The 22,380-nt window shown below is 42.0% G+C and overlaps 1 protein-coding gene across 1 annotated transcript; it reads left to right on the forward strand.

The window, feature by feature from the left end:
• The first annotated feature begins 751 nt into the window (after positions 1-751).
• Positions 752-18,031, forward strand: LOC127467874 (transmembrane 4 L6 family member 1-like). The gene is made up of 6 exons (XM_051780368.1): positions 752-902; positions 3,884-4,063; positions 6,565-6,630; positions 14,421-14,566; positions 15,343-15,529; positions 16,048-18,031. Exons 2-6 carry the CDS (start codon positions 3,893-3,895, stop codon positions 16,066-16,068), a joined length of 591 nt encoding a protein of 196 aa, XP_051636328.1. The 5' UTR covers positions 752-902; positions 3,884-3,892; the 3' UTR covers positions 16,069-18,031.
• Positions 18,032-22,380: the final 4,349 nt, after the last annotated feature.

Raw genomic sequence — 22,380 nt, forward strand, 5'->3', positions numbered from 1 at the left:
ATGTTTATCTGTTTTAGCATTTGGATGTATTTTAGTGGTTATTATTATCACATTTTCTACAAAAGAAACTCCCTTTTTCCTAGGTATGAGTCTTCTCCCAGTTTATTTTTAATGTTTTTTAATACTTTATTGTGTTTTACATTTCTTGTCCCATGTCTAGTGTCTCTTTTACCTTTTTTCTTCTGCCAAAGCAAAATTCAGTTTCTCTTCCATATTCCCACTCTCTCCTCCTTGGAATAGTGTGGGGTTTTTGTTTGCTTGCTTCCCCCTTTGGTTACATCTCTCCCTTCTCTCCAGCCTTTCTGTCCTTCTTCCTATTTTTTCTCCTGGCTTGCTGTGAATTTTCTTTCCTTCCCTTCCCATCTCCACTCTCCTCATCTAACTCTCCCAGCAGCATCCTTTGGAGCACAACCAGTACTGAATTTTAACAGCCACAACTTGTTGTGCAGAAGACAGCAACACACCAGTGGCCAGACTTTGCTGGGCCACCACCTTGTGCTTCAATCACATTTTCTGCCAAGCACCCATTGTTTCTCTGCTATTTCCTGCTTTTCCTCTTCTCCCAAACTGCACATGGCTGAAACAGCTGCAGCTGTAAAAAGGTCTCCACTGTTCCAATCCGCGTGTCCTGGGGGCCGAGGCATTGACCACTGGAACACTGCCCTTAAAATAATCAATAACCCCGGGTGACACGCCAACCTTGTGCTGGCCAACCAGGGATAACTTGGGGTATTTCCTCATTCTCCAAAGAGAAACAGCTATTTGTTTAATAGAGGCCATCACCCAAAAACATCTCTCAGCTTCCCTCAGACCGCCACACTCTAGGAGAGAGGAGCTGGAAAGCCTGAAGCCAGCTGAGGGGAACTCTGGAGCCTTGAGGCCATCTTAGCTCTGTCTAGAAGGTAACCAAAAGTATTTACAGTGCTTTCCTTAGCATTAAAAAGCAAAACTTTCTACAACCCTCATTAAAAATTAGAAGCTTGCTCTAGCCACCTTGCTTAACAAAGCTGCAGAATGTGCTTTTGTTTGGTGAATTAATAATGTCTTTTAAGTGCTTCTGGCAGTCCAGAGTGTTTTCCTAAACTGTAATAACACAGTCAGATCCTCTGTTGTGCACAGGTAGCAAAGTGGCATTGATTTTGGTGGCAGAGGCTCTTGCTACGCCTGGTGATTGTTGTTTAGATAAGTTCTCCCTGCAGTTTGAAGTGGTACTGGGATAGGTCAGAGGGAACAGGCTCTTGCCCCCTATTCTTCCAGCCAAAGCAGTGTCATGTTGCTTTGCACTGGATGACAATTGGGCCCTCCAATGTTGTATGAAAGGTGCAGAAGAGGATTTATAACTCAACTACAAGACTTAGCTTTTGTAAGAGGCCAGGCAATGCCTGTGTTTGTTTGCTTCTCTCTGGGGAGGGGAAGTACGTGAGGCTGGGAAAACATGGAAAGGCTAAAGCTGGAATGAGATGGGAAAGCAGACAGGCAAAAGTCAATGTAGAAAATAACCTACACATTAGTTATTTCAAAGACAGGTGAAATATCCAACATTTTTCCCATGTCCCTTCACTCCTTCCCCACTTTATCTTTCACTTGCACATTGTTTTTCTGTTTAGATTTTTACCTCTTTGAGCTGGGGCTTTTTCCAGAGCCTTGCAAAATGCCTTGTCAAATTTTGAGCACTATATAAACAATAGGTAATGACCATACACAAAGAAGTATCTCTGTTAAAAATCTTCCCCTCTGGAATAGTTTAATTCCAGTTAACTTGTTTTAAAGCTAGATTAAAAAGTACAACATGATTGTAAAGTGCTCAGAAGAAAAGGCAGGGAAGCACAGTTCTCTTATTGAACTCACAGTGGCAGAGAATGATGCAAATTTTTTGCTATAAAAATGCAAACTCAGAAGTGTCTGGCAGTCACAGCTGCCTCACAGCAATATATGGCACCTGATAAAGTCTTTCTGTTTTCCTTTTCAGTTACAGAGGTCTGAGGACATTGTCTGTCCTCATGCCTTACCTTACCTCTTCGCTGTCTTTGTTTTGTCAGCAAAGTCTGTTTTAGTCTGCCTCTGTCTTTCTCAAACGTCTTCATATTATCTTTCACCTGGGCCTTTTTTTGCTTGGGAACCCAAACTTGACTGATTTCTGTGCTCCTAGCCTGCTTAATACCTTCTCAACACCAACCTGTGTTATAAAACTTTAAGGATTAGCCACTGCATATGACCAAATTGAGGGACATTTCATGTTTACTGTCTCAGTTATTACAATAACCATTTGCACGTAGCAAGCGTAGGCATCTGCACGTGCTTGGCTACAGGTGTGTGTACTGCAACAGAGTGTGACCAGATCCTTTTCCTTCTCTTGCATTTGGTAACTTGCTCACAGGAGAGCAAAGCCCTCTTTGTCGTAAACTGTCAGTTCTCTCTGAGGAAAGAAACCCACAGATTGGTATTTTGTATTTTCATGCACATTTTATACCTTTATGCATTTGAAAGCCTTGAGTTGGAGTGAAGCTATGATAAAACATCATGAAGAACTTGTGATCCGTCTGTGTCATAAAGTTCATGGCCATGTGAAAGTTCAATAATCTCTGCCTTAGTGATTTGGAATTTCCAAGCTGACATGGAGAAATATCTGTGGATCCACTTTTGTACTGATCAGTCTTTTCTCCTTGGCTATAGATCACAACATGTGCACAGAATGAGCTGAGATTGTAGACTTTGATGAAGAGGGATCTAATAACAGCCTACAACAAACTTGGGGGTGACAGAGGTGGTGGAGTGGTGGGAGAGGATGTAATGAGGAGCAATAGCCCCATTTACAGATTGGGAGATTCAGGTTGGACACGAGAAAACATTTTTCACCCAAAGAGGTGGTTGTGGTTCCATCCTTGGGGGTTTTCAAGGCTCAGCTACATAAAGCCAAGGCCGACACAGTGACCTAGCGCTGTTGATAGTCCTGCTTTCAGCAGAAGGTTGGACTGGAGACCTGCAGAGATCTCTTTCAACTAGTGCTTCATTTATGTTGATTCTTCTATTTTAAAATAAGAACCCAAATGCTGTTAAGTACTAAGCAGCTGTTTTATATGTTATGGCAGATCTCTGAAAATGAGGTGGGATGGCTTTTTGACCTTTCCTTAGCAAATAGCCACAGGATTAGACAGGCTTATAGTTTTTCAGGTATTTTAGCATGGATGCCAAACAAGCCCACAACTCACAGTCTTATCTACTCTTAATTTCAGAATAAGAATATCACAGAAAACAGTAATGAACATTTCACCAATTCTTGCTGACAGTGTATTTTTTACTGAAATAGTGGAAATGCAGCTGGTAGGGGGCCCTGTGAGGCTTCTCCATTTTCCAAAGCGCCAAGGCAGGGTTGTACATTCCTATGGCATTCTTGGTAGCCATTTCCTGCTCTTCTAGACCTTCAGTACAAGACATTTCAAACCAGCTTCCCAAGACAGTGGTCCCAGACAAACCAGTACATCCATCTACCCTTTCACTCAAGGCCTTAGGCCCACCATGAAGACTGCCAGCCAGGGTATCTGTGTGGTCATGGGTTTGTTACTTATGTTCCCAATGGACAGACAATTGTACATTAACAATTAAAATGAAACTCTCTGTTAATTTCATAGCAACACAGGTTTAGTCCTATAATTTTAAATAAATCCAATTAAACATTCCAGTTTTGAGTAATTCAATTTTAAATAAAGTCACTGAAGGGAACAGGGTCTGTAGAATAGGATTATCTGCGTAAGTTTTACCTGGAACATTTCTTTCTTCAAAACTGATTCTTCTTTAAAGATTCTTTGTTTAAGAAAAAAACTGCTGAAATCCTGTGTTACCTGCGCTGCAGTTACCCAAACCTCCCTGTGTCTTTCCTGAGCAGAGAGCTGCCATGTGCACGGGGAAGTGTTCAAAGTGCATTGGGATTACCCTGTTCCCACTGGCGACATGTGCCATCATCTCCAACATTCTCCTGTACTTCCCCAACGGACGAGTTCTGCAGCTCAGCGAGATAACTGATCTGGTCTGGTATTTCCATGGCATTCTAGGAGCTGGGATACTGGTAAGAGAGGTGTTTCTAATGTTTCTTAGGGGGTTTGTTCTGTTTTCTTTTAAATTCAGGGCCAAGAAAACCTCCATTAACAGAAAAAGTTATAGAAATGTGTTTTGCATAAACTTGTGAACAGCTTAACTGGGAAGCTGGGTAACGTGACTGAGAAAATGTATTTAGGACAAAAAGGTGGCTAATGAAGGTATTCCTGAAATGCATAACAGGACTCCAAGACAGAAAGAAGCACTAAGACTGACTGCTCACTCTGAGGAGGGTTACATGGGTGTTCATTCTCCATGAGTCAAAGCAAAGCTGAGGTCCTAAGATTAGCTGGAGGTCACTGTTGTCTGCACGGCCTCGTTATTCCTCTAATTGATTTTATGCACACGTAATTCTCAAAAACTTTAAGGGCAAAACTGAAATGTTTCAGTAGGTGTTAGTTCAAAACCCAACTAACACTCCACAAATGTGGAGCTGCGAATGCCTTAAACCCTGAATGCCTCATGTTCCCACACTCCCACCTACATCTTCTTGGGTTTGATCTGGTTTGAATGTGCTCTTCTATAACTAATTCTCCATTCCAGGTCTCAGGAAAGATTGCTTTTATATGAATATCCATGGCTGGAAGGGAACACGTTGGGGAATAGTTATCTTTCCAGTTCATCAGAAAACCTGCTCCCTTTGTGCTCTCCCAATTACCTACCCAAGTGCAGTTAAAAAGCTGAGAGAGTACTGTACATATGACCAGCATACAAGCTGCTATGCAGCCTAGGCAAATGGTAAACTGGTACAGAGCTAACTACCTGCATGCCAAAAAAAAAATGAATGTTTAAGAATTAACTGAGAAATAAAGCAAATCTCATTCATAGTCAGGCTATGATGCAGCTACCACTTAAGTCTACAGAAAACTTGCAGTGGATGTGGTTCAGACTCATATATCCCAAAGCAGAGACATGGTATAAGATCATTCAGTAAATTGTTCTCTACCAGCAGCTTGCCTGCTTCTTCTTCCAGCTACTGCTTGGGCCTATTACTCATGCTGAGCTTGAACGTAAGCATGAGTCTGTAAAAGGAAGAAGTGGAACTACATGAGAGACCTGTGGAAAATTCATATCACTGAAAGCCCAGGAGTCATTGGCGTTCAATGAAAGAAAAGGCAGATGTTAGACATAAGAGCATCACTGGCTCATTGAAAATGAGCTCTCTTTTAAGGCTTCCACACTGACTTGCCTGTGGCCAGCACAACATACATCAAAAATGAGAACAGCAAGTAAGAGGAGAGGAAAAATTTGCATTGAGCTTCAAAACACAGCATTAGGAGTAATTATTGATCCACAAGCAATGCTATTGGGTGTACAGGTTTTCCAGAAAACAGCATGAGAAATGCCCACAGGTGAAGAAAAGGGTAAATAAAACATTGTTATCAGCTCTGTTTTCTAGGTACTGGAAGTATGGAAAATTGAGGATTGACTTCTGGGCCTCCTAAAGAGTTAAACAGGGGGACAAATGTCCCATGACTGGAGTCTGGTCCATATCCTGGCTCTACAGATGAGGCTGCAATACCCCATGCATCTCTCTGTTTCCTTATTTCAGACATTTAGGGTGCAAAGAGAGGCTCTGTGCGTCATTGTAACATCTCTCCTCGGGGAAAGCTTATGTGCAACACTGGGAAGTGCCTGACTGAGCCATGGCTCATGCACAGCTCCTGTTTTACTGACAACAGCCAAATCTAGCAAATTTTCATTCCCATGTCAAAAGGCCAGTGTTTAAAATCAGGCACTGCATAAAAAGAAAGCTGCCAAGCAAACCCTTCATCCTGAGCCAGGCTAATAGATGACAAAAAGGTCTTTGCAGCTTAGATGGAAAACCTCGAAAGAAAGAAGACAGCCCTGGAGGAAAGGAAGTGTTGGCTTGATGGGCAGAGGTATTAACTCTTCTTCTGAGTGCCAGACAGTAGCACACTGGGGCTGATGCTGCCTTGGGGTCCACTTATGATTGTTTAAGAGCTGACTTCTTTCCAGGAAGAGGAATGCCTTTTTAACCTCAATACTCTACTTCTTCAGGCTTCCAGCTGTGGTCCAGCCACCACTGCAGGTGCTGTAGGTTGCTCTGGGGTGTGCATAAAAGGCAACGGAGAATAAATCCTTTGAAAAATATTTGGGGGCCTGCATATCTAAGCAGGTTTCATAACCCCGTCCTACACAGTCTAACAGAGATATTCACACTGCACACATAAATTCAAAAAAACCCCAGCAATACCCTGCTGAAAAGAAGCAGTATAGCTTCAGCAACCAGAATTAATGTACCAGCTATTTGCCAGACAGCTCTAGCTGTAATCCCACACTTATTTCAAAATAACTCTTCGGCAGCACCAACATCTAAGCAGGTGTAACTCCCAGAGAAGAGATGGAAGGTGGTTTGCATTTGAGGAACATGATGCCCCAGCTCTCAGAATTTAAAAACCATCCCAGCAAAAGTGCTGCACACCAATTCAGTTTGTGCTTTTCTCACAGGTTATTTTGCCGGCATTCATGATGCTGGGAGCAGGAGGAGCAGGATGTTGCGCTAACAGATGTGGGGTAAGTGGATATTTATGTGTTGAAATGGCACTATAGAGTTTGTGCAATAGCTCCTAAACGGCTGCTCAGCAGGTGGAAATGTGCAGTCACAAACCATCACGCCACCTTCAACAGCCATGTCAGGGAAACATAGAAGGGGAGCTTGATCTACAGCGTCCCTGGGCTGGGGCTGAGAGCTCAGTTAAGCCAACAAGAATGTTACAATATTGCAGCTGCCGGTATAAGGGAAATCAGCCAGGGATGATATTGGAGCACTAAGGCACAAAGCTGAGGACAGAGGGGTACTACACATAAAGTAAAGCATGGCTTTACTTTACATAAAGTAAAACATGGGTCCAGCTTCCCCTGCTAAAGGCAATACTAAAGGCTGAGACAGCTACCTATCCCTTCTGCTTCCACCAGGCCCTGTTTCCTCCATACCCTTCCATGGCAATTTATTTTTCCACAGGTTCATTCCTGCTTTCCTCTGTAGGGATAGATAGGTCCCCTATTAGCAGGTCCATGCTAAAAGCCTGAGCTGCTGCATCTGGCCCTAAGGAGCCCACACTGCTTCCCACAGTTTGGACTAGTAGCCTGTATTTGCCCAAATGTTATGCACATGAAACATGCAAATGCAATTTAGGCTGTCATCTAAAGAACGGTTAGAAAGACTTTTTTCCTTGATAATTAAGAATATTATAAAGCAACACACTATACTGACATCTCCATTATTTCTCAAGCCCTGAGCACAGACTTCTGTGTGGCTATCATGATTGGCAAGAATAAACTGACGTAGAAATATTTTTTTAGTCTGCATCATTCCCAGAAGCAACCTGGAATGAGAGATTCTATACAATCAAGCATGTATCTTCTCTAGTCTTCAACTAATATTTAGTTTGATCCATGAGAAGACTTTTACCTCTTCAAGATGCTTTACTTAAATTAATTCATTATTCATAATATCAAAATAGCATTCTTCATTAGGATGTAAGCAAGTACGTCCCAAGGGACATGCCATTACATTGATTTTACCAAATGTCACAAGCACAGATAGGATGCTAATGATGGCCAAGCAGGCCAGCTGCAGAGCTGGGGTGTGAGCCCAAGCACCCTGAACCCAGTGCCTGAGCCAGCTGCTTCGCCTGACCTTATGTGATATAGAAAGCAGTGGTGAAAAAGAGCCATACTCTGGTGGTTCTCCCACTCTGCTGAATGTGGTGAGTTATGAGGGGAAATCCAGCTGAACTGGGTTGAGTTCACACATCTTAGATGTTCCTTCCCCATCCTTCATTCCAACACTAAATATTACAGAGCCAAGAGTCGAACTTTCACAGATTGGCTGGGTTCACTCCCCAGCCCAACAATAAAGGTTGTTAGCACAGCGTCATTCAGTAGCCCACATCCACAGACCTCCCACTATCCTCCATTCCTCTCCACCAACCTTTCACAATCTGAGACATTCCTAGTAGCAGTATATGAATGTATATGATATACCGCCTGCATCTTCCAATCACTGATCAGTAACCTACAAGCTGTTCCTCCTCTTTTTTGTGTTCACTTACAGAGAATACAATAGATGTTGACAAAGTAGTTTCAGTATGTATGATGATATTTTATAGAATCAGGAGACTCATTGAATCTTTATGGTTGGAAAAGATCTTCAAGATCATTCAGACCAACCTTCAAAGAAATACCACCATACCCATTAACCCTTATTACAAAGTGGTAAATATTCATATGAAGAGAGCTAGCTGATGGCCAGGCGATGAAGCTATCCAGAGCAAACCAAGGAATAGGCTCAGTGAGGACAGTATATCAATTAAAATGCTGTTTTCTGGGACTATGGGAGTCACACAACTCTGTGGAAAGTATTACAGAAACATGGTTGATAGAAAGAGGACATGAGAGAGATGCTATAGCTCTGGTCCCACGGTAAGAGAAAACTATTAGAAGGTCACTGTATTTGAGAAACTGTGTACGTGACAGAAGAATAATATAAAGCGGATGGGAAAGTAGAGTAAATAGCAAACAAGAAGCAATGAGAAGGTGAAAGAAACAGCATTTGCGCAAATATAACTTAGGTAATTAGAAGCCAATGATGAGCTTAGCTTTTGTAATATGTATGAAGCTAATTAGTAACCTTTATAAGCACAAAGTATCCAGCAATAAAGTTGGATAAGCCATGATCAATTCTGTGGTCGTGTAAATTGATATCCTGTTGTCTACAACACAACTCTATGTTTTAAACAGAATGTGGTTCAAAGTAGAGATGAGAAGGGCACATGAGCAAAGAGTGAGTGGCTATGAATGGCATTAAAAACAACAGTTTCCCCTGCACAGCTCCAGGGGAAGAGTGATTTCCAAGCATGCAAAAACAAGTGAGTATTGCAGGGAGATCTGAAGACCAATCATATGCTTCTTCAACAGAAGGAAGCTCAAGGAAAATTTGCTTTGGAGATAGTGGAAGAAAATGCAGAGACATCCACAGCAGGGTTGCTTAGATGTCCTGAACATACAGGCTGCATATCCAAGGCAGGGGATGGTGTGAGGCTCTGGAGAGCAAAGGACCCCTGGGATCCATTCAAACATGCATAAAGGTAGCAACTTCCCAAAGCACCAGAAGTCCTTGTGAGGTAGATCTGGGTGGACCTGATAAGGGGTCCCCAGCTCTTGTCCACCAGCTTCCACCTACTGCCAGGGAAATAGCCCTCACTGGAGCTACTCAGGAGCATCTGTAAATCAAAGGCTAGTTTGGGCACCTTTCTGCTTTGGAGATCTACCGACAATCTACACTGAATACTCAGCATTGGTTTACACAAGGAAAAAAAAAAAGGTTAAAGCACTATTATTGATCAGAATTATATTCAATCAGAACATTTTTCCTCAGGGAAGGGACTCTATCCTATTGTATTTTGTGCAGTTTCTGGTTTAATAGTTTCAGACTTCATCAAAGGCTTTACACACTACCAAAGTATCTACAACAGTAATAATTACTATATTTCTCATACTTTTTAGTCACCTTATTGACTTCTTCAGTTCACAATGATTATGTGCTGCATCAAGTTTTTTCATTAATACAATTCAAATTATTACTTTCAGATATGCATAAATGGCTTCTTGTCCTTGCATTATGGAGTAATGATTTTGAAAAGTGATAGATTTAGAAAGCTTTGCAGCTTAGCATATGCACATCTAAAAGCATCCACTGCACTAGCATGATGAGGAAAAAAGGCCCACCCAAAATACAGCTTCTCTCATTGCATCAGCACACATACTCCAGTATTTCTCTCTAAGCCTTCCTTAAGAATTACCAGTAGAACAAGAATAGCCATAGCAACTTTCCAGAAAAAGAGACCTAGAAAAGCAAAGATATCTGGATAACCAGACAGCATAACAACTCCAGAAAAAAACCCACCCACCCAACCAACCAACTAAAAAAACCCAAAAAAACCACTCCACACCTACAGAGAAACAGAGAAGAAAGAAATGTGCATGAAACAAGAACCAGGGCAATAAAGAGCAACACAAGCTAGGACAGGAGGAACTTGGTAACTTCACCAAAGCAGTTGATGCAAATTCTCAGAGAACAAATGCTAAAAGTCTTCATCATCTCACCAGGGGCAATCCAATTGTGTGAAGAATAAAGCAGGGAAAACATTAAAAGAAAATCAACAAAAAGAGAAGCAAAACCTTTGTGAGAAGCAGAGAACAGGTCAACACCACAGGAAACTAATTTCAGCAAACTCAAGCATACCAGTTTACACCTTGTGTTGCAACCAAGGACACAAATGAGGAAATAAAAATTTCAATGAAAAGTTCATTCATTCATGGCTAGGCTTCGCGAACAAAGATTTAGGAAGGCTCTATCCATGTTTGTTACAGGCACGCTGGTGGCTTATGAGGCCAATACGACATATCGGATTGCAAAAGCCACAGCAGAAAGACTCCTTAGGTGGTAAATTCTGCAAGGCACGATTCTTTCTGCGTTGTCTTTTCTCCTCGAGAGTGATCCTGTGTGCGTTCTCAAAGGAAGCAGCAGCGTTATAGATGGCGTGTCTCCAGGCCTCCTGATTTGAGGCCAGAGTAGACCAGTGATGATGATCAATATGGCCAAGGCTGAGATGTTGTTTCAGGGAGTCCTTGTATCTTTTCTTCAGGGCTCCTCTCTTGCGGCAGCCGGTGGCAAGTTCACCATAAAGCAAGATCTTGGGGAGGTGGTGGTCCTTCATCCTGGAGACGTGTCCTGACCAGTGCAGCTGTGTTCTCAGCAACATGGCCTCAATGTTTGTGACTACTGCTTGTTCTAGAACAGATGTATTAGTCACATAATCTGACCAGTGGATGTTTAGGATTGTACGGAGGCAGCGTTGACGGAAGTCAATGAAAGGTAAAAGTAGGGAAAATACTGAAAATTTGAGATCATGAATTAGTTAATAAAATTCTTGGATTTCTACAGATTATGAGGCAAACCTTCAGAAAAGTGTCCAGAACAGTACATATAACTGGAAAATGCCACTACATGTCTAGAAAATGTCAAGAGAGCCAATCTAACAGCTGAAGTAACCTCAGACTCCCCTTTCGGTGACAATGTCTTTGTCTATATGATCTTATACACAGTAAGGGAAATAGTTGGCTCGAGGCTAGTCATACAGTAGACAGATTTCAAATGATAAAATCATGTGACAGAGAACAGTCATCGAAGATAGCGTTGACAAGTATTACTAGTACTAACTACTGTCATAAAACACAGTAATAGCAAAAGACCATTTGACTTTTTCTATCATAATTATGTTTGGGATGCCCCATACTGCTATACTGTGCTAAAATGAATTGTTAGCATTATTAAGATCCTTCAACCAGAATGCACAGTTAAAGTAAATGAGAAAAGTGATTCAAGATAGGCAGGAGTTTCAAACGGAGTATCAGTCACTCACCTTCACCACAAGGCATGGTTAGTGGTCTTAGTATGAGAGACAGTGCATCAGCTGAAACCCAGGCACTCCTTTGGTCTGGGGCAATATGCTAAATTACCCACATTTTGCTGACAATGAAGCTCTGCTAAGAGCCAACTCAGCCAACATGAAGATAAAGACAAAAAAGAGTATCCAGCGTTGCAAAAAAAAAAATAAAATTATTAATCCGTTATTATTATGAAATCTCGGGGTTCCCTGGTGGTCTAGTGGTTAGGATGCGGTGCTCTCACCACCGAGGTCCGGGTTCAATTCCTGGTCAGGGAACTTCTCCGGGCAGATGGAGCTCGTCAGCCCTGTAAGGCCATCCATCTAAGAGGTCACTCTAAACAAACCTACGTCCTGAGGACCTCACTGCCACTGTCCGAGCTCACTCGGCCCTGGCAGACGAACCTTAGGATTAAAGGGTGGGCTCAGTTCAGCGCACACTGTGTCTCACCTAAAAAAGGTAAAGACCTTTCCAAATCTTCATTCGCGAGGAGTGGCCATGATTATGAAATCTCAGCAACTTCTAATTCAAGGATTGTTTTAGAGGCAAAACAACACACAAAATGAGTCAATTCACACACCAGCATCATGCAAGGTTCTACAGAAAGCAGTAATGTCATCAGCTGGCAAGTTGGAAACTGCATTCACCAGTATGTTTGGACAGTGAATAGTTTTTCAAGACTATGTCACAAATCTCCAACATGGATGGTGGGCATTTTCATTTGACTATGTAATACAGAGATCTGTGGAGCAACTGGCTCTAGGAGAAGGTTTCTACCTGCCTTGTGGACTGTTAGGTTTCACTGGTATTTGCTGACAACAGGGAAATGCGACCTGAGGTATTTTTGGCTTCAAACCCAAGTCATGGATGAAAGTATTTCCTGTGTGCTTCCTCAGCCATGTCTCTGTCTTGACTCCCAGGACGGCTTGCTGCCTTGTCCTTGCTCCAGGTCTTCCCCTGGCTCTATCAGTTTGCTCCAGATTTTTTTCTCCTTCTTGGCAGTGTTGTGAACAACCACAAGCGGTGACTCTTAGCAAGACTAGTGGAAAGCCTGTCCCAGATTAAACACCAGTAGCAGCTCCTAGTATTCTTGTTTCTATATACAAACAGCAACCAGATGCATCCCATCCATTAACAGAAAATTACCCCAAAATGGAGGAAAGGTAATGTTTCTGTGGGAGTGGCTGATGCAAAACATATAGGTGCATTACATACAATCCAAAGTCACCACTGGTTTGTTGCCACACACAGCACAATTAGATTTCTCAACACGACAGCGGTTACCACGTGTCATGGTGTTGTAAAATGAAGGAAAGTAGCAACAAGAAAGGCTTTTTTGCATTCCATCAATTAGCAAAAACAATTAATGCATCTTTTGTTACTTTCATACCTGGTTTGGTGGTTGCTTTCTAGTTTCTGTTGGTGCAAGGGTCAAGAAAGGTGAAGAATTGGAAATGCCAAGGCACATGATATGGAACACATCAAGCCAGGACTGGTTTCTTACTGGCTTTTGAAAAAAGACTTACCAGATTTTTCATAACTGATAGTTCAAGTATAAAACTCTGAATAAGTAAAGCTCTGGGCTTGCCACCTTTTAAAAGCTAAACAAATAAAGTCTGAAGTCCTTTAACATCTAGAATAGCTATAACAGTCAGAAAAAGTCAACTATATTTTGTTCCCACAAATTTATTATTAATAGTAGTAGAAAAAGTAGTAGCAGTAGTTTCAGCATATAGTAAGAAACAAATAAAGAGAATTTTTTCCCATTCAGTGTAAGCTCTCTGTCATTTGAAAAGGGGGGTTTATCCAATCCTTAATGTGGGGAGATTTTCTCAACCCTTAGTGATTTATTTGTCTGTCAGTGCCCCAGAGAAGCCGAAACCCTTATACCTGACTAGTCTGTCAGCATCCCACAAGGGTACTCTTCACTGAACAGGTTCACTGGATCAGAGGGTAATTCGACTGCCCTTTTCAGGGGGCTAAGTCACCAGCATGGAGACCCCTCAGTGGGTCTTACCAATGTGTTATCTGCTGCCGTCAACTGCTAGCACCTGTAAAGGACTCACTCTAACAGTTTATGGAATAACACTCTTTATTAATACAAATTGTGACAGGTTAATAAGGTTTGAGGGTTGCCAGTGATAGTATCTGACTGCAAAAACATGTTTGAAACAATCTGCTACACTATAAAGCAAGCTCTAATCCTAATATCAGTATTTAATGCACGTGAAGTATGATTCTTACCCAACAGATGTCCCTATAGAGGGGTAGACAGGTTCAGCATGTTGACTCATCCCAGAAGTTTCGGTGGAGTCTTCCTCAATTTTCCCTTATTCTCAACTGACTTTTATACTATTTCTTTATATTTAGGTAGAACTTGAGTGACTTGAGTCATAAATCCTTTTATTTCTTACTGGTGTAAAATTCTCTCACTTCGCTTCTCATGCCTAATGGAAGGTGGACGTATTTTGGCACTTAAGAAGTGGGATTTCAACAGTTGTTGCTCAGCAGCAGAACATCTTCATCTATCTCCCTTGGTTGAGAAGTGCCATACAGTCTTAGGAACTACGAAGTACCACTGTGCTCCCCTCCCTGCAGGGGTTTCTATGGAGGGAGGCCGCAGCATCTCCATTTTGCTCCGTGCTCCGTTCCATCCCCCATAGCAGGTGTTTATTGCTGTATAGGGAACTCTCATGGGGCATGTCAGCCGTGTTCCATCCATTTGAGTAGCAGTTGCATTTTATCTTGTAATTCTTAGTCTCCTCTAATTTTTTAACCCCAGTCATCTTCTCACACTCTCCATGCCACTCAAACCTCTGTGCATGCAATGTTGAAGGTCTTTTCCCTTCCAGATGCTGCTGTCAGTGATTCTGGCTGTGCTGGGATTTGCAGGAGGAGCATATTGTGTGGTCATCTCCTCACTGGGGCTGATTGGGGGTCCTCTGTGTGACACAGGTGATGGAGAATACCTCTACCCTTTCAGGAATGACACTCTGAAGTGAGTATGGCTTACAGGCTCCTCCAACTTCGCTTTCCCTGATCTCTCCCCCATCTTTTTATAGCAAACTTGAATTTTTCCAAAATTAATTGATGGACCACCCTGCGTATGACTAAACTCACATTTCTCTGAATAGCATGTTCCAGCTGGTCACCTCTTTGACTAAGGAATCATTCTTTGGCAAATTGCCTGAGTTTCTTCTGTTGTGCTTGTCAGGGGCCCCTTGTGCAATTTGCATCATGCTTTTAAAATGCTGGTGAGCTGGGACTCCCAAAGGAGTCAAAGGGAAATGTTTGATTACTGTGCCACATTAATCTGTTAAATCATCAAGAATTGAGCCTGCTCTACTTGCTTCTGAAAAGCAAAGAAAAAATCTCTGAATCTTTAAAGTTAACCTTGGCAATCATGCTCTTCAAGTCAGAGCTAGAGATGGGCTGAGATACCACAGCAGGAATGGGGAATATGGAGACACATCTTAAAACCATTACAGACCTTTCTCTTTGGTTATTAACACAAAATAACTAATACAATTCAGCCACAGAACAAAGAGGAGCTTCTTGTGTATGCAACAAAGTACAGATGTGGTTCTATTCCCTAGTTATCAATTGCATCTGTGCAAAGAGAATTCTGAAGAAAATCACCAGCTTTTACCAACTAGTAGAATTTGAGACTCACTTTGTGCAATCAAGCTCAGAAAATGTAATGCCAGAAAACACAGAAAGCATTCTGCAGTTTTTATTTTCTAATACCTTGCCAATTATTTTTCTCTAACACAGAGACAATTACTTGTTCAACCAGACAACATGGAGTATTTGCAAAGAACCTGAAAACATCATCCTTTGGAATATTGTTCTTTTCTCTATTCTCCTGGCCATCGGTGTGATTGAAGCTATTCTTTGTTTTATTCAAGTCATCAATGGACTTACTGGTTTCATATGTGGCACATGTATGAGGAGAAGAAAGGTTGGTATGCAGTAGAAGATATCAGAGTGCTTTACATTCCTACCAATTTTATTTTTCAGGCTATGTAATGGTACATGAGCTGACAGATGTGCACAGCCCCTGAACAAGCTCCTCGGGGGAGCTGAGACAGTACAGATTTTATTTGCACACACACTTGTTCTCTCTCCATCACATTGCAGTCAGGGATAACCCGGTCCTCAGATATTTCTGAACAGCAGAGCAGTATGACATACTGACATACTCACTTGCATGGTTGTGTTCCTATTCAAGATGCCTTTTTGATAAAGTGTAATGACCCTCCCTAGCATCTGTAAGAGAGCGACAAAAAGTAGATATGTTTTAAATTGGTCAACAGCAGTTAAATTGTTATTTTACAAAATGGAAGAAAACCTCTTTCAAGTTTCATTTATCACTACTGCTTCCTTTTAATTGTTTCTTTTCATTGTACAAGATATTTGCAGTAAGCCTAAGATCCCCCTGGAATATTAATTAATCGTCTTTCATTCATTGCCTTACAGACGAATATTTCTGGGATGTGAATGACCTACAGGGAATGCCATGACAAGCCCCGAGCTGCCGATTCACATACGATGAGGATAATGCACTGTACTGTATTTATGGGGGAACAACAAACTAAAAACAAAATGTTCAGGAGTTTTTGGGGGCAAAACGAATTTTTTATAAAAGACGTCAGGGTGGAAAAGGGCTAGATCATTTAGATCTGAGACTCCACATTTTCATCTCTGTAACTACACCTGCTAAACCTCAGGTACTGGCAAAAACGTTATTCTACCTGGTCCTGACTTGCGTATTAAGCACAACAATCTTCAGATAAAAGATCACCACTTGCCCTCTTGTGTATGTGGGAGATGGAACTGTTGTTAATGTATATATTTATCAACTGCATGAAGCAGGTACTCTCTGGTTGATGTAAATAACGTCCCATCCTCCCCAGATCCCACTGTGGCTCACCTGCCCATTCCTATTAACTTGCTAACTGGGCACTCACAGATTTGAATTAGGATGAGCAGAGAATATATCAAGCAGTTTTTGACACACTGCAGAGGCAACTGAAGAACACAGTTTTCAGCATCCTTCAGCCACCCTGGAGCCAAATTCCCTTGTGCCATTCAGTAGCTTGCTCTCATGTTTGACAAAGTCCAGTGCACTTCTAAATCGGTTCTTCAGGAGTATCTGAGAGATGTGGGAGCCTTTGAGGGGCATTTGGGTCAATATAGACAGCAGGGTTTGGAGCAAGAGTTTAGAAACGTCTGGTTTAACACGGGGGTGAAAACCATTTTGCCCTCATGAGACTACATAGGAATTTCACTAACTTCCACACAGGTCTGTAGGGCTGCTCTAGAATAGATCATATGGCCAAACCAATTGACTAGCTAAAGATAACCAAAGATAAAGGTAGCAATTATGTTCAGCTTAGTAAAAAACAAAAGATATAATCTGAAGGCAACAAACTGCATCAGTTTTAGTGTTATAGTAACAGTTATCCCAACCAGGATCTGCATAATCACACAAGCCCTTGATCTTGAGCTGAAGTCCGTGACTGGGAAATTTCAGAAAACCCATCATTTCAGTGACTTCCTCAAAGGTTAATTCTTGGACATGAATTGTCTTCCCTCAGTCAGCCTTTTAATCAATCTTTACCCGTGCTGAACATATGTACACAGCTATGAAAACCTGAATATATTTAAAGTACTTGGAGCCTATTTTCAAAGAGAGACATTTGTGTTTTCTCAGTCATAGTTGTTAATATTTCTGCATTGGAGTAAGCTATTTGAACACAGTGATTGCAGACACACACTGTTTGTGCTGTCCTCCAATGTAGTATACAAAATGCTTCATATAAATGTCTCCTTTATACAAAAATGGGGAAGAAGTTGCCTAGATGAGGAGCATATGTACTTTGGAGCACAGTTTTACCTCTAGAAGTAGGAAATTTGACCCGTAAAATTTAAAAGTACCTTCTGTAAAAAATAAAGCATAAGACTTGCCCAAGTTTGTAATCATCACTAGGTGCATCCAAGCCTGCTAGGTGGCTTAAAAAGCTCATGTTCATTGTCAGCAGTGAAGCCTGGACAGTGCTACCACATAAAGGAGACAAGGAGGTAAAGAGGAAAAGAGTCAAGGAGGTAGCTAGAAATATTCACATGTAGTCAGGTGGAGGCAGACTCCTTCACCAGCAGAGGGGCTCTATGAACTCTTCACAGTCCCTGCCCTCATGCCTTAGCTTTGACTCCCTGACTCTCACCTCTCTGATAAAGCCAATTTGGGCTGTGCCAGCACCAGGAGAGGGAGATACCCACTGGCACACTTCCAGTACAGAAAATTAAGTGCACTGTACTGCTGCCATCTGCTTGTTCCAAGCTGTCCCGCTCTGGAGATATTTAGTGCCATGTCTCTGTGCTCCTGGGGACACCCTCTGTCCTGCCAACGTGATCACTGGCCTCACTAATATATGTAAATATTAAATATTGTTCTTCTGAAGTTATTTTCTGGCTTGATTTGTGTGATGTAAAGGACTTGTAACTTCAAAGTACCTCCAGTAGGAAGAGAAATGGAATGACATAGAAAGCAGAGTTAAATTGCCACTCCAGGTGGCAAGGGTCTCTCCCATGTCCTCTACTACTCAGAGATGTCTAGAGACCTAAGTATCTCAGATGGAGTTAGCAACACAGAAGTGTGGGTGACCTAAGCAAACACCTGTCTCTATGCTAAAAATTCATTTAACCAAGATACCTAAGGGGGCTAAAATTAGACTAAATCATTTCAGCTCCCCAAATCACCTTTTATGTGAATCAAAGCCTGACCTCTCAGAAGTGTCATCAGGGCCTTCTCAAGGAGTTGGCCAGCACATTGCAACAGAGGCAGCTCCTCATGATGAGCACTGCAGGGAGACCTGCAAACCCAAGCTCTTCTGATGGGCAAGGCTTCAAAAGAAAATCATAGAATCAGTCAGGTTGGAAGGGACCTCTGAGATCATCAAGTCCAACCCTTGATCCACTACCCCCATGGTTACTAGACCATGGCACTAAGTGCCACATCCAGTCTCATCTTAAAAACCTTCAGGGAGGAAGAATCCACCACTTCCCTGAGTAGCCCATTCCAATGTCTGATTACTCTCTCTGTAAAGAATTTCTTCCTAAACCTCCCCTGGCAGAGCTTAAGACCACGCCCTCTTGTCTTCCTGATAGCTGCCTGTGAGAAGAGACCAACCCCCATCTGGCTACAACCTCCTTTCAGGGGATTGTAAAGAGTGATGAGGTCTCCCCTGAGCCTCCTCTTCTCCAGGGTAAACAACCCCAGTTCCCTCAGCCTCTCCTCACAGGACTTGTGCTCAAGTCCCTTCACCAGCCTCATTGCCCTCCTCTGGACCTGCTCCAGCACCTCAATATCCTTCCTGAACTGAGGGGCCCAGAACTGGACACAGCACTCGAGGTGTGGCCTCGCCAGCACTGAGTACAGGGGAAGAATCGCTTCCCTGGACCTGTTGGCCACACTGTTCCTGATACAACGTCTACATAATACTAAATATAATAAAAACTTTGATTTGAACAGAGAGTTGGCTTGACTACAGATAAGATATCATGCTTTATAATTGAGATTACTATCAATTTTAAGTTGTTGAGTTTTTTTTTTCCCAAAATGAAAAGAGTTATTTCAGGGAAATCTCCTTTAAAAAAGAGGAATTTTGTCCCTGAAATTTGTTATGTATTGTACATGTGAAGAATTTAGTAAAACTAAGGAACTCATAATATTCTTCTATATCTCTTTTCTCTCTATTGATCTTTCTCTCTACCTATTAATCTGTCTTCTCTGTATCTATGATCTTTAATTAATGGTCAAAAACTTACAAAGACATAATGAAAAAAGTGTTTAATTTTTATATTTATTATTTACCATGCAGTTGCACCACCCAAGCTCTTATAGAAGGATTAAAAATATGTTATTTTCTCATCAAATTATCCCCATCTTCTGCATTTGAAACTCATGCAGGACATCAGCCACTTGCAAATCTGTTGGTTGAAAAAGTATTCCTGGGATTGACTTGGCATACGAATTAAACTTTAGACCAAGGACACCATTTGAAAATTTGTAAATGTTTGAAAACCAGTGTTTAATCTGTCAGGATCAAGGACACAATCCAAATGCCTGTGTTGTAAACCGCAGACTAGTTCATAACATCTCATTTCAAGAAGAACTGTCAGTTCATTTTGATGCAAATGGCTCAGACAAGTCAGGCCCCAGTGCTCGGTTTTTGTTGGCACTCACAGCAAAGCAAACCAGTGAGAGGTTGGTCCCCGCAGACCTCTGAGTGCCATAGCCTCTGCTTTACTGTCCTAGTCCTGTGCCTCTCCTCCCAGGTAACCTCTTCTGTGTAAACAAACTTTAAAAAAATCCCAAAGGAAATTAAGAAAAAACCCAAATCTTTCCAGACTCTCAGATTACTTTATTTTATCTCTTACAGAGCTCCAGTTTGTCCCTTTCCAGAGGAGTGACAGGGGACAGCCACCCTTCAGAAATGCCATTCCCTGCAGAACCTCTCTTACCCCAAAGCACCTCTTTTATCCTGAGCCCAAGGGCCACAGAGAGCCATCTAAAGCCCATCAGCCATATTGTAGCACATTTAACCCATAAAGGCAGGGCAAAGACTTTGTTTTAGGCCCAGAGGTCACTGCTTTGTCCCTCTTTATTTCTTCCTGTCAGTTAGATTCAAAGCCAAGTAGATGTTAGTGCTCACTATGGTGCAGGTCATTTCCATCAGAGATAGAAAACTTCACTGGTACATAGCACTTCTCGCTTTCTTTCAGGCATTCCTCTACTTTTACCAACAGCCTATAGTTTGTTCTATCAAGGTCAACTGATAAGGAGTAAGAGTAAAAACTCAGCTGAGTATTACAGAATTACAGAATGGTTTGAGTTGGAAGAGATCTTAAAGATCATCTAGTTCCAATGCCCTACCACGGACAGGGACACCTCCCACTAGACCAGGTTGCTTAAAGCCCCATTCAGTCTGGCCTTGAGCACTTCCAGGGATGGGCCATCCACAACTTCTCTGGGCAACCTGTTCCAGTGCCTCACCACCTCATAGTAAAGAATTTCTTTGTAATATTTAATCTAAACCCACCTTCTTTCAGTTTAAAGCCCCTACCTCTTGTCCTATCACTACAGACTCTTGTAAAAAGTCCCTCGTCATCTTTCCTGTAGCCCCTTCAGGTACTGACAGGAACTTGTATCCCGCAAGTAAGTTCTCAGAACCATTGGAGATACACCAGAATATCCCAGTTGCTGTTCCAGAGGGGCATGCCTCTCCCATAGGGACTGTGAAACATCAGCTTGCCCATGTGGACATCTCAGTGGCTTTAGAGCATCTCAGGTGACACAAGTTCATTTCTATGTGAAAATTCAAATCAAGCTCTGAAACATCTAATGTGTATAGTGACACTGCTCTTAAAAGCAGCCCTGAGTTCAGCAATCTGAGACCTACCCTCACCCTGTCCTGCCTCACAAGCCCTAAACAGGTCAGTAAATCATGCCCTAAAATTGCATATTTCTCCCCATGGGTTACTCAAGGAGCATGAAGCAAGCGGTGCAGCAGCTGGCATAATAAGCTGCAGCCCCCCATCATGAGCAGGAAGGTGAAGCCCACCTCAAAAAACTCTTAATTGATGAGATTTCTTCATTTTTTTCCTTATCTGAGAGTCATTTAATGGCAAAAGAGTACAACAACAGATTCATCAAGGAACTGGTCTTGTTGGTATAAGCCTGTGCTTTTTTAATCTTTCCATGCATTGTATATCATCAAAAACATTCCAGATTCAGATGAACTACCTCACACATCCTTTTTCTCTAAGTCTCCTTCATCCCATTGTGCAATGTTTTTACTTACGTTTTGTCCCACTACATCTGCCCTCCACCCCCCTGGTCTTTAAATGAAGTTTCCCTGCCTGCCACTATTTTTTTATTTTTTTTCCCCCAAGACATGAAAAAAGAGAAGACAATCTTTGCAGATGTCAAAGAACAAATTCAAGTCTTGCTTTGGACATGTTGAATTTAGTAGACCCCCACATGAGGGGTGCAATGTCAGGTATGTCCTCCTAGGAGTGGCTGACTGCAGAGCAGGCCGAGACCTGGCTGAGTGCACCTTCAGCCACATGCACTGTCAGCCCTATCCTTTGCCTCCCTAGGAAATATGCTGTAAAACATTTGCTCATAGAAGAAAAGTTTAGCATGTGTCTGTGTGTAAACAATGTTTTAAAAGTTTTTGAAACGTCCATTTTGATAAAGGAAGGTAGACCAGAGAAACCGATGATTCCATTGCCACCGACAGATGCAGTTTCTAGGACCTTGTAGCAGGTTCATTTAGGGTGGAAGGGAGTGTTTCTAATTACCACCCAGAAAAATGTACCTTTAAAATGCACAGTGTCCCTTTTTGTACTTAGATAATTGGGTCAATGTTAAAAACCATTACTCAGTTAACATAGCATTTGGTTATAAATATAAAGGAATATTTCTCGTAAGGCAGGATAAATAAGGTTGCCAGGCTTTTTCATGTCTTTTAATTTTCTCTTCTTTGTAAACACTTCCAACCAGACCACTGCATAATCTTACCAAAACCCTTATTTCCCCTTGTACAGAAAGGTGTCAGAGACACCATGGGGTTCCTGCACTTTTCCTCATTTCTCACAGCCATCACCGATGTGCCTGCGTGTTCCTACCATGTCCTGCTCATGAGACATGCTTAGCCTTTGCCACTGACATTTCTAAGCACAGCTACTCCTGGATGTCTGCAGGAGATGACACACTGCAGAAAACCTTTCTAAAGGTTTGGCCTT

This window comes from Manacus candei, unplaced genomic scaffold (assembly GCF_025592945.1).
Source record: "Manacus candei isolate 608988 ecotype Guabito, Panama unplaced genomic scaffold, ASM2559294v1 h1tg000014l, whole genome shotgun sequence".
NCBI lineage: Eukaryota > Metazoa > Chordata > Aves > Passeriformes > Pipridae > Manacus > Manacus candei.

What these genes read in the sequence shown, in the direction of transcription:
- LOC127467874 (XM_051780368.1), top strand. Translation starts at nt 3,893, where the DNA reads ATGTGCACGGGGAAGTGTTCAAAGTGCATTGGGATTACCCTGTTCCCA. An exon ending in GTTGCGCTAACAGATGTGGG is followed by an intron (nt 6,631 to 14,420) that starts GTAAGTGGATAT and finishes TTTCCCTTCCAG; the next exon opens with ATGCTGCTGTCAGTGATTCT. An exon ending in TTCAGGAATGACACTCTGAA is followed by an intron (nt 14,567 to 15,342) that starts GTGAGTATGGCT and finishes TCTCTAACACAG; the next exon opens with AGACAATTACTTGTTCAACC.